The 12,845-nt window shown below is 44.0% G+C and overlaps 1 protein-coding gene and 1 long non-coding RNA gene across 2 annotated transcripts in view; one reads left to right on the top strand and one right to left on the bottom strand.

The window, feature by feature from the left end:
* Window positions 1–1,305: 1,305 nt before the first annotated feature.
* Window positions 1,306–8,855, bottom strand: PTGDR (prostaglandin D2 receptor). The gene is given in 3 exon segments (NM_001098034.2): window positions 1,306–3,491; window positions 7,891–8,465; window positions 8,467–8,855. Coding segments are annotated over 3 exon segments (1,086 nt in total). The 5' UTR covers window positions 8,738–8,855; the 3' UTR covers window positions 1,306–3,251.
* A 49-nt stretch (window positions 8,856–8,904) lies between these two features.
* The window catches only part of LOC104973145 (uncharacterized), a 194,747-nt gene continuing 190,806 nt past the window's right edge, over window positions 8,905–12,845 (top strand). The window contains exons 1-2 of the long non-coding RNA XR_009496090.1: window positions 8,905–9,040; window positions 9,552–9,759. This is a non-coding gene — a long non-coding RNA (uncharacterized lncRNA). The remainder of the gene's footprint in view (window positions 9,041–9,551; window positions 9,760–12,845) is intronic.

The following is a 12,845-nucleotide window of genomic DNA, read 5'->3' as shown; positions in this document are numbered from 1 at the left end:
AAAGAATTCTAGAGTGGAGTCACTGGAATGGTAGAAAAGAACACGTTTAGGCTCCTGATATGCACTGCCAGGTTGCTATTGAGAAAATGTGAACAGGGCTTCCCTGGTGGCTCAGTGGTAAAGAATCTGCCTGCAATGCTGGAGACATGGTTCCATCCCTGATCTGGGAGGATCCCACAGGCTGTGAAGCAGCTAAGCCGGTGCACCACAACTGTTAAGCCTGTGCTCTAGAGCCCAGGAACCACAATTACTGAGCGCATGTGCAACAGCTACTGAAGCCCAAGTGCCCTTGAGCTTGTGCTGCCCAACAGGAGAAGCCACCGCAATGAGAAGCCTGCGCCCTGCAAGTAGAAAGTAGCCCCCACTCGCCACAACTAAAGAAAAGCTGGAACAGCAACGAAGACCCAGCACAGCCACAGATAGATAGATAGATAAATAAGTAATTTAAAAAAAAAGAAAGAAAAGGTGGACAAATTTATAAACTCACCAGGGGAGCACCAGTGTTCTTTTTATTTAATAAGAGCCTTTCTGTTATTGACAGTCATAATTATTTTTGTGTGTGATCCTTGATAATTTGATTTTAATTTAGCATTTCTTTGGTTAGACAGGAATTCTTTTTTACATTTATTAACCATATGTATTTCCTCTCATGTGGACTATTTTAGTCCTTTCTTTAGTTTTCAACTGGAGTCAAAATTCCTACTCATCTTCAATACTTGACTTCGGTATCGTCTCACTGTGCAGTTCTGACAACCCTACAGAACTACCCCAAGTTAGGGTTAGTGACAACCCTACCCTATGTAACCCCGAGTTCAGATTTTCTCTTCTAATGGGACTCTGCATGCACATTTATTACTGGGATTTCCATACTCTGTTGTAACTGTTTACATGCTTATCTCTCCCACTGGACAAAGAGCAACTTATGGGCCAGAACTAAGTCTTATGTACTTTTTTCTTCAGCACCTAATTCCCTGGCACAAGGTATCTGTCAATTAAAACTTATTTAATAATATAATGAATAAATTAATGAGGATCATTGAAAAGTTGACTTTTGACTTAACAAGGATTTCATACAGATGGTGTATCTACATTGTGACAGAAAGAACCACTAATTCCTTGAATAAACATATGCAAAATTGTTTAAAGTAATGTATTTGCTAATGGGACAGTCTATAAAAACCCATTCTATTAAGCTGCTAGAGAATGAAAGGCTGCTGGTAAACTTTTACTCAAAACAATGAAACAAAACCAAAACATGAAATTCTTTTCTTTCATTTGAAGAAAAGTAATTTTCTTTGCAAAATATTATAAAATTATGTTTATTGATTCATCTGGGAACTTTTCAAATGACCTTGACAATGATCATAACACTTTCCAAAAGGAGAGCATAAAAAAATGAACTTCCTCTGACAATAAAACACACAGGTAGTTACACATTAAGTACATAAGCAAGAGTTAAAGTTGAAAACAAGTGTATTTTGCATCACATCACACTCTCAATTATAATTTGTGTATTCCTGTATTTGACCATTTCACAGTTTTGGTACACACAAAAAACACACACATATTTCCAGGTTAATACCACCTCTGAGATAAACCAGAGGTAAAAGCGGGGCTGCTGCTAACTCTGGTCTTTGGAAGGGATGGCTAAATGGGAGTCTCAGGCTATTCAAACATAGCTGGTTCTCCAGCTCAGAGTCTGTGTTGGGTATAAAGGGGCCCCACAGATGCCAAAAGCCCTCTGATACCCCCGTGTATTCTTCTACCCAAGGTGAAAGTTCTTCCCTGCAAGCTGTGTCTACAGTCTCTTGTTTGGTTTAACAGCTGCAGCTGTATTTCCCCCACTTTTCCCTTTTGGTCATAGTGTTGCTAACATTTGTAAACATGTACAATTAAATGTATTCTTAAAGTGCTTGGCTGTGCTCCATCTGAGCCACATCCTGCTCCAGCTTGAAACTGTATTTCTCAGGAACCTCCATAAGATCTTACCATCTCCACCAAGGGCAGAATATGGCTTTAACAGGTAGCTGTTAAGGTCATCGCCACCATGCTCAGCTGAGGCTGACTGAGTCCCTGTGAGCTTGTTGCTGTGCTGAATGCCCCGCTCTGTTATAGCCATTCGTAGTAAACATGCTTTCTGGGAAATTATACATCCCAGTCTTTCAACGAATGATAAATCCCTCCCCACCAAGGAATCCATCAATATGATAAGCCTACAAAATGGAAGTTCCAAAAAACTGAAACATTTTGTAGCCCACTCCCAAATTTTCATGCCTACGGACACCCTCCAAATAAGAAATTGGACTTAAAGGATAAAAGGCATTTTTTTCTTCTTTGGATTGTAGACCTTGCCTCGCATTTACTTATTTATACCTTTGGCTCTTCACACAAGGCAGTGAGCCTTCTCTCAGGGGTTGGCCAGAGAAGGATGCTCCAAATGCCTGATCTAGTTACATTTTCACCTCCCTTTTAGGAGGTGCATCTCTAATTCAGGCTGTAGTTGAATCAGTTGGCAAAGATAAGACTTAATTAGGGGCAATTGTGATACACAATACACAAATCAAGTTTCGCTAGAAATAAGGAGAATAAGAAAATTTAAGAACAACCTATTACATAATTGTAAACAGTGGTGTTTCTTCTGGATTTAAATAAAGACCCAGAGGCCTAAGGTCTCCTTAAAAAATTAGGGACAACAAGTACAAACATTGGAACAATCACTATAATTGCTTTAAGACTTTAAACACTGTTTGGGTTAGTTGCTAAGTTGCACTGGACTCTTTTGACACCATGGACTGTAGCCCATCAGGCTCTTCTGTCCGTGGGATTTCCCAGGCAAGAACAGTGGAGTGGGTTGCTATTTCCTTCTCCAGGGGATCTTCCCAACGCAGGGATCGAACCCAGTTCCCAACCCAGAGAATGAACCTGGGTCTCCTGCTTTGCAGGCAGATTCTTTAGCAACTGAGCTACCAGTTTAACTGGTATAACTCAAAATGAAAAACTATTATAACTATTATTAGTTATAATAATAATAGTTATTACATTATAACTCAAAATGAAAAACTCCACTGAACTGATTCATGAATACAGAGGGACAACACATTAAGAATGAACAAACAGTTTTGAAAATACATTTAGATATTTTGTTATGGAACATACCTTTTATGGATATAAATTATAAGATTTTTTTGTGGCTCATGGTTCTTTGCAGAAGATGAGATGTATTCTTGAGTTTATGAGAGAGGATAACATAGTTATAGACTGGATTCCATGTTAGTTTGGCAAGAATTGCTGTGCCAATTTCTATATATAAGGGGCCTTATGAAAATCTTGCGAAAAAACATTCGAAACACTGATGTTCTGAAAATGATGAAAATCCAAGGGTCCACAATTGAGATCACAGAGAGAAAGCGCAAGGCTCGGAGGTCTTCAGTTTCTTCAGTGGTTCCATTTTGCTCAGGAACAGCTTTAAACGCTCCATAGTAAGCACGATACTGTTTTAAAGAAAAACATTAGATTAGGATAGCAAAAGGTGTATGGCTGCGATAAATTCCATTACTTCACTTAGAAAACATTATTTTTCCATAAGAATATGGCAGTTTGCCTTGGGATACTCATTTTGGCCACTGTCATGGATGGGTGCAAGTGAGGAGCCAGGGAGGTGCAGGTCCTCCTGGAAGCCCCAGGCTAATCCCTGGAGCTACCCTGCCAGCAGTCAGAGCAGAATTAGCGTTACCTGGCCATGCAGAACTAGCGTTACCTGGCCGTGCAGAGGAAGAGCTGAAGTGGGACAGATCCAGTCCACTGAATTGTCTACAAACAGGGTCACCAGACTCCCAAAGATACTAAATTTCTTCCCTTCTTTCTTCTGCCTCCTTCCTGTTCTTGATTCTTAGCAGAGAAATAAGTCACACGTGAAATGTCACATGTGTGGAGGCACCAATGAAACAGAAACTTCCCTTTCTCTGAACTTTTTTTATTGAAGTATAACTGATTTACGATGTTTCAGGTGTACAGCATATACATATATACACACACACACACACATAGATGCATATATATACACATACACACATATATACATCTATGTGTGTATGTGTATATATATACATATATATGTGTGCGTGTGTGCATATATATATCCTTTTTCAGATTCTTTTCCATTATAGGTTACTATAAGATATTGAATATAGTTTTCTCTACAATACTGTAGGTCCTTTATCTATTTTATATATAGTAGTATATATCCGTTAATCACAAATCCCTTATTTATCCCTCCCTCCAATTTCTCCTTTGATAACCAATTTGTTTTCTATGTCTGTGAGTCCATTTGAAACAGAAACTTTTAATCAATGTGAAAAGACAGGAAATATTCCAGTGGAGGGGCTTCCCAGGTGGTGCTAGTGGTAAAGAACCCTCCTGCCAATACAGCAGATGTAAGAGACATGGGTTCAATCCCTGGATGAGGAAGATCCCCCGGAGGAGGGCATGGCAACCCACTCCAGTATTCTTGCCTGGAGAATACTGGACAAAGGAGCCTGGTGGGCTACAGTCCATAGGGTCACACGGAGTCAGACAAGACTGAAGTGACTTGCATGCATGCATGCATGCATGCATTCCAGTGGAAAGACAGGAGACAACTCATGTAAATTAGTTATTCTTAGCACAGATGCTTATCTTTCTGTGGTTGGCATCCTCTTGTCAGACTAGGAAGAAACCTACAACATTCTAGGCAATATATTCAGGGACAGAAAGATAAGCCTACATACCTGTGCCCAGCCACTCCTATTGTCTTGCTCTTCCCTGAGGTCTCTGGCTTTTGGGTAGCCCTGCAAACTGCCTCATCCCTTTCCTGCCATTCAGTCAACACTGCTGTTTTGACCAGCACTGCAACTGCCTCCCACTTGGTTGGAGGCCAACTGCTTTTTCTCAATACCCTTACATCACCCAAGCCCACTGAGATTTTTAAATTTATAATGGGACAAAACAGACGCTAATGGACCAGAAAATATGCAAACTCAACATTAATGGGAGGGGATACAAATAAGTGCACAGACCAAACCCATTCAAGGCAGTCAGGGATATGAGAAGATGTATGTTCCCATAATTGTTTCCTTACCTTTTAATTCTTTTTTCAGTAGAGCATTTCAGTAGGCTCAGATACTCCCATCTAGTGCACTTAGGAAAACAGAGGTTATCTGGAAGCCCTCCCCCATTATAACTGTTTAATAACACAAAGAGTAATAATAATGGCTAATGCCCATACAGAATTTCATATTCCTAGGCACCATTCTAAGCATTTTACTTTAAAAAGTTTGTCTCATACTCACAAAAATCCTGTTAAGTATGTTCACTATCTCCATTTTACAGATGTGGAAATTGATCATGTGCCCAAATCCTACCTTTTTTCCAGGCCAACCTAAAGTATTACCTCCATCTCGAAGCCTCTTTGAAGTGATGGTTAAGCTCATCAGCTTTAGAGTCTGACTATCCAGGTTAGATAGAATCCTCTCACTGGCTATGACATTTCAAGCAAGTTACTCTGTTTCTTCATCTATACAATGGGGACAATCGAACCTATTTTCCAGCATCGTTACAAAATTCGAATGAGATAATATGAGTAAAACCTCGAGAACAGGTCCTTGCATATAATAATAATAATTAAATAATTAGCTAGTATTACTGTTTTATCAATTAGGAGTTAATCCTTTCCTTTTCTAAACTCTTTTCTGGCCCTACTCACTCCCTCTCACACCCTGGATTATAGCTCTGTGGGCAGATGAGAGGTTTTTCTCATTTTAATTCCCTGCAATGAATTATAGTGCCTGGAATGTTGTAGGTTCCAGATCTGAGATGAATGAGTAAATGGATGGCAACAGGCTACACACTTCAGTTGATTGAAAAAGGAAACACTTCATATGACTTAAATCTTTATATTTGCTCCTTTCTCCTCAAAGTGGAGAAAAATATAATTCTTACTATTTGAGAATGCTTGATTAGTTGGCATCTGGGTAACTGAACAATGTTTAAATTATGAAGACAAATCATTTTATTTCTATTCAGTATTCATCAATATCAATTTTCTTGCATATTAAGTTATTTTAATTGATATTTTCAAGTCACTTGATTTGTATTAGAAATGTAATATTTATTCTATGAATGGCCTTTTAATTTTATTTATTTTGGGGGTTTACTGAAATTATGACAAATTTGTTCACTCTGATAGTGATCAAAATACATACTCTATTCAAGATATCTGTTTGAACACTATCTAGACTTTCAAAAAATTTCTGATGATCAATAGTATTCCCTAGAAGATACTTTATATAACTGCTCCTATAAGAGAGGGTTGACTAAGAAACATACTCAGAATATACAACGGGCTTGTTTAGAGAATGCAGTCCATTACAGGGAAAATCAGATGGGAAGAGTGCCCTCTGCTGAAACTAGGGATCCATGAAAAAATGCTGCTGTTGCCAGCTCTCTGGATACTTAGCCCTGATTTGCTAACTCCTGCTTCAGAGTGTGGTTCTTCAAATGTGATCTCTACATCAGCAGATGAAGTGGAGGATGCTGAATTCTTCAAAAATGTCTGAATCAGCAACTGGAGAACAGGGCCAGCCAGCTATGTTTTTAAAAGTACTGCTGATGAGTCTGAGTGTGCTAAAGTTTGAAAACCATTGCTAAATATCTCCACCTATATCTTAATCTCTTTGTTTATATAGCTATATATTTATTTATTTTGGGGAGTTCCGATCCTAATTCAGACAACTATTGGCCCAATACTAAGACCTTCATTTAAGGGGGAAAAATCACATTATATGTCACTTTCATCTACCCTTGAAAGTAATGTCCAAAACTGCTACACTGCCATAAGAAACTTAACTTTCCTATTCACATAAGTCTCAGGGCTCCAAAAACATGGACTTGACAATGAATTTATTTAAACGTTGTTCATGTTGAACAAGTACACTGTGGAGTCAGGAGAGAAAGAGGAGCAATACTTCTAGCCTCAGCCACTCCTAGAAGTCTTAGCAGGGATCACAGGAAGAAATACCTTCAAAACGAGGAAGTAATTCAATCTGCACCACCACCTGCATCAGTTAATTGAAACACAAAATAATGGCCCACCTCGCTTGCCAAGGTAGAAACAACACCGGTCGAGACAGGTTATCAGAGCGTCACAACTAGTTGAAACCTTCCTCCACACCTGCTAGTCCAAACAGCCTTTCCGCCTCTGCAGCCACCACTCCCTGCAGCGGCAGCACGGGAAAGGGCGCCCTCCACTCCTCAAAGTTTACACACCAGTTAAAAAAAAAAAAAAGACTAGACTAAACCTACGCTTTTAGTCACTCGCGTCTGCAAATCAGTTTGGCAGGATTACACCTTCTCTTATTCCCTTTCCATACCAACACCGGGGGCGGGGAGGTAGGTGGGGTGGGAAGAACGCCCAGATGTCATTTGCGCATTTCTGATGCCACTAAAATCATGGGCAGGTGTAATGAAATAAAACCTCGCATAGCCATTGGAAAGTGGGAAAGGACTCGTACTGCCGAGGAGAAACCAAGTTCTGCTTCCCAAGTTCTGAGGTGCAAAAATGGTCCTGAGACCTTCTCAGAGCACTGGAGAGGTTCTGCCGGACTAAGGGGACACAGTCCGGTCCCTGCTTTTCCTAAATTTAGGTGGCTTTACCTCTTTTCGCTCAACAAATCGGATTCTATCTACTGAGGACTGCGGAGGGAACGGAAACTGATCCGCGGAACGCGGGAACACACCCTCCGGGGTCTGGGCGCAGCTTCTCTTGAACCGCACCCAACACGCCCCACCCGTCCCTCTCCTCTCCTGCGGCCCACCGCGCGTCAGTCTCCTGCAGCTTTAGCGCGGACAACTCACAATTAAAGGCAGGGAGCACATGGTGAAGAGCACCGTCATGAGGGCTAGCAGCAGGAGGTGATCCAGCTCCTCCAGGTGCAGCGGGGTCGCCTCCCTCTCGCCGGCGCCCGGCTCGGCGCGTTCCCTGGAGCCAGGGCGCAGGAGTCCCCGCAGCCGCAGGTGCATGGCATAGAGGTTGCGCATGGCGCTCAGGTTGCACAGCACGATGGCGAGCACCAGCAGCAGCATGAGGCTGGCGTAGAGCACCGAGTAGCTCAGCACCGACAGCGAGCGCTCCTCGTGGACCATCTGGAAGAAGCACCAGGTGCCAGGGCAGTACTGCACAAACTTCCCAAAGCCCACCAAGGGCAGCGCGCAGAAAGCGAGGCAGAAGGCGCCCACCACCGGCGCCACCATTGCACCCCGGCGCGGGGTGAGGTGCTGTCGATGGAAGAAGGGGTGCCCCAGGGAGAGCCAGCACTCCAGGGCCATGGCCAGCAGCTGCAGCGTCGAGGCGAGCCCGAAGAAGGACATGATGAAGGCGAAGGCTTGGCACAGAGAGCTGTCCGATCCGGGCACCAGCTCCCGCAGGCTTCCGGTTCTGCGCGTAGGCGGACAGCACGAAGGGGCTCACTAGACACTTGCCCAGGAGGTCTGTGATCGTCAGGCCGAACACCAGCACGTAGAAGACGGAGGGCGGCGGGCGCGGCGAGCGCGGCGGGCACGACCCCAGACCGGAACGCGCCAGGAGTCCCAGGGCCAGCAGGTTGCCCACGAGGCCCGTGCTGAAGAGCACCCCGCCCATCGTCGCCGAATTGCCCTTCTCCACCGACGTGGTGTTGTGGCAGCGGTAAAACAGCGGCCTCATGACCGGCGGCCCGGCGAGCGGGAGCGGAGGCTGCGGGAGGACCGGGGCCACGGGGGTCCGGGTGCAGAGAAGCCTCCCGGCCGCTCTGCGCGCGTCTCGGCCGAAGAGGTTGCGCCGCCGAGGAAGCTCCGCGGGCGGCGGGGTGTTTCCCAAGGCGCCTCCTATCCAAACTCTCTGGTCACACCCCGCCCCTCGGGGCGGGACGCGCGGAGGGGTGCGCAGCTGCCAGTGGCTTTGCAGGACGCTCTGGGTCCTGAGCAGAGAGACAGACCCTCAAAGCCCAGAGTCGGGGGACAAAAAGAAGTAGGTAGCCTCTCAGCGTCCAAGGCCATCCCTTCTTGCGAGGCAAGAGAACGTACTGAAATGGAGGGGAAATTAAGCGGCAGCCACGAGGGTGGAGAGGGGTGAGAGGAAGTGGTGGTGGTAGGACTCTGAAGTCGAGCGCCGCTGGGGTGCTCAGAAAACGCGATACTACTTTTCTTTTATTTACTTATTAAATTAATTGTTTATTTTACTTTAAAATATTGTATTGGTTTTGCCATACATTGACTTGAATTCGCCCTGAGTGTACATGTGTTCCCCATCCTGAACCCTCCTCCCTCCGCCCTCCCCATCCCATCCCTCTGGGTCATCCCAGTGCACCAGCCCCGAGCACCCTGTATCATGCATCAAACCTGGACTGGCGATTCGTTTCACATATGATATTTTACATATTTCAGTGCCATTCTCCCATATCATCCCGCCCTCGCCCTCTCCCACAAAGTCCAAAAGACTGTTCTATACATGTGTGTCTCTTTTGCTGTCTCGCATACAGGGTTATCGTTACCTTCTTCCTAAATTCCATATATATTCGTTAGTATACTGTGTTGGATGTGAAAGTTGGACTGTGAATAAAGCTGAGTGCCGAAGAATTGATGCTTTTGAACTGTGGTGTTGGAGAAGACTCTTGAGAGTCCCTTGGACTGCAAGGAGATTCAACGAGTCCATTCTGAAGGAGATCAGCCCTGGGATTTCTTTGGAAGGTATGATGCTAAAGCTAAAACTTTGGCCACCTCATGTGAAGAGTTGACTCATTGGAAAAGACTCTGATGCTGGGAGAGATCGGGGGCAGGAGGAGAAGGGGACGAGAGAGGATGAGATGGCTGGATGGCATCACTGACTCGATGGACGTGAGTGTGAGTGAATTCTGGGAGTTGGTGATGGACAGGGAGGCCTGGCGTGCTGTGATTCATGGGGTCAAAGAGTCAGACACGACTGAGCGACTGAACTGATACTGTATTGGTATTTTTCTTTCTGGCTTACTTCACTCTGTATAGTAGGCTCCCGTTTCATCCACCTCATTAGAACTGATTCAAATGTATTCTTTTTAATGGCTGAGTAATACTCCATTGTGTGTATGTACCACGGCTTTCTTATCCATTTGTCTGCTGATGGACATCTAGGCTGCTTCCATGTCCTGGCTATTATAAACAGTGCTGCAATGAATATTGGGGTACATGGCGACACTAGTTTTGACTTTAGTGCTTTGAGGAGGGGAAAAGGTAACCAACCTTCACGTTAACACCTATGCCCTGAAACAGGGTCTTCTAGATCCTGAGATAGGAAAATGAGCTTCATTCCCTAGGTGAGGAAACACACCTTGGAAGGTCAAGTCACCTCTTAGGGTGACAGAGCTAGTAGTTGGTCGAGCTGTACCTGAAACCCGGATCTGCTATTGAGAGAGTCTGTCTTGCTTCCATGGTTTGTCCTCTCAAGATTTCAGGGAAGTGACTCCAGGGAAAACCAACAGGAGATGTTGGGTGGCATGAATCACAGTGGCTGTGTAGACACGGTGAGAAGAGGATGGTTAAGAACACTGATAATATCAGACCTGGGTTTAAGTCCCGGTTCTACTACTCATTGCTGGTGTGATCCTGAGAGACTTGCTTAACCTCGAGAGAAGTAACAATCTAACAGCTTGTTTGCCTCTTGGGAAACAGGGATAACATGTGTAAAGTGCAGACACATAGGAAGTGCTGAGTATAGTACATTTATCAGGATTCTCCCCTGTTTTAGGGAGGCTGTTTTAGTAGCTAATGTTTAGCTGCAATCTTGAGCATGGGTTTCGAAACCAGAAAATAGGAGACTTAGTTTAGTGCTTTTTCACTCAGGTTTGTGACTACTAGAAAACATTTCTTCTCTTCCGGCCTTTGACTTGGTTGCATTGGAGAGGCAAAGGAGTTAAATCGTGTAAGTGTGATAATAACTTTAATTAACGCTTGATACCCTGTGAGAGTGGAGAAGGAAATGGCAAACCACTCCAGTATTCTTGCCTGGAAAATCCCATGAACGAAAGAGCCTGGAGGGCTACAGTCCTCGGGGTCACAGAGTCCAACATGACTGAGCGGCTAACACACACCATGTGAGAGAAACTGGCTTGAGTGTATAAATTTGAGTGGGATGACCAGGGCCCTATTACATAAACAAGTAAATTATGCCTTGGCTTGAAGAAACTAATTTTTAGGCTCAGTGCCTGTTCTGATGGACAGACTCAGAGAGAAAGACTATTGGGCTTAAGATGTAAAAGCCTTAAGGGTAGCAGGAAAAGCTGCTTTCAGACTGAAAGCCTGGCCAGTAATTCAGGTCATGGGGTGGAGATGAAGAGTCCACACTTTGGAGTTAGACAGTTCTGAACTCCATCATTAGCTGTGTAAACTGGGAGTTATTTTACTCAATTTCCCTTGAGTCTCATAAATAGAATATGGGACTTATCCTGACCTTGTAGGGTTATTGTGAAGCTGGGAAAGCATAGGGCATTTGTCATAGAGTAATAAAAATACTGAGAGCTAACATTCATAGGCCCTTGTTTATATATGTGGAACCCTCTGTAATCCTTTCAGATATATTCACTCAATTAATAGGTCTTCGGGGGCTTAGTTACTTTCTCCCTCTCCTTCCTACCACCTCTCATGCCTACTTCCAGCCCCTAAAGAATAATGATGGATTTAGAAGAGCTCCATTTGCATTGATAAAGTGGAAGAAGCAGCAGTCTCAATAACCAAAGGGCATAAGAATCTGATGAATCTGAGGTCTGCTCTCTAGACAGAAACACACACACTGGCACAATTTATACCAATTTCAGTGTTTTCACAGTTTCGTGAAAGAATGAGGCCCAGAGGAAGCCCAGTGGACTCTCTAGCTTAAGAATCTTCCTCTAATGTTGTTGTATAGGGATGTTCTCTGAGGTGTACCTATTCCTTTTTTTTTTTCTCTTTTTGCAGTCTTATTTTTCTCTTCCAGCTGCCTTGACCTCTACAGCCCTTCTGATAATGTAAACACCCTTTTAGAAACAACTCTAAAGTGGGACTGAAGGGGCACTGTGGATCCTTGACATGATCTCTGTATTTCATGTTTCAAAGGTTGATGGGTTTGAACGGGTATAATTCAGGAAACCACATGCTTCCTCCTGACCAATGTAGCTGGCCTTTACCACGGGGTTTCCGGCCTGTTCTGCCTGTTCCCTCTGGTTCATCCTGCCCTGTTTTCAGACTTAACTTTGGAGTATCCTGTCCCTCCTCCTAAGGAATCTTGTTTTACAACTTCACTCTTCAGCCCAGAAAAGAATCATTTGTTCATTCATCAATTTTGCTCATTCATTTTTGAGCTTTTACTTTGTGCCAAGCATGGGGGGTGAGTTGTGTGGGCTTTGAGGAACATACAGCAAAGAGAGAAGGCCAGTGACTGTCATGTGATTTTTTTACATGGTTACATTGATACATTTTTGTATCAGTTTTCAGAGTAACTAGGCTAAGTCATCCCCACCCCCGCTACCCCCAGCAAAAGAGAAACTTTAATGAAAATATCTTGGGTCCAGTTACACAGTAAAGGTACCTTCATTATTTACAGAGCTTGGAGAAGGCAATGGCACCCCACTCCAGTACTGTTGCCTGGAAAATCCCATGGACAGAGGAGCCTGGTAGGCTGCAGTCTATGGGGTTGCTAAGAGTCAGACAAGACTGAGGGACTTCACTTTCACTTTTCACTTTCATGCATTGGAGAAGGAAATGGCAACCCACTCCAGTGTTCTTGCCCGGAGAATCCCATGGACGGAGAAGCCTGGTGGGCTGCA

This window comes from Bos taurus, chromosome 10 (genome assembly GCF_002263795.3).
Source record: "Bos taurus isolate L1 Dominette 01449 registration number 42190680 breed Hereford chromosome 10, ARS-UCD2.0, whole genome shotgun sequence".
NCBI classification, from domain to species: Eukaryota; Metazoa; Chordata; class Mammalia; order Artiodactyla; family Bovidae; genus Bos; species Bos taurus.
This window is presented reverse-complemented; position numbering and strand designations above follow the sequence as displayed.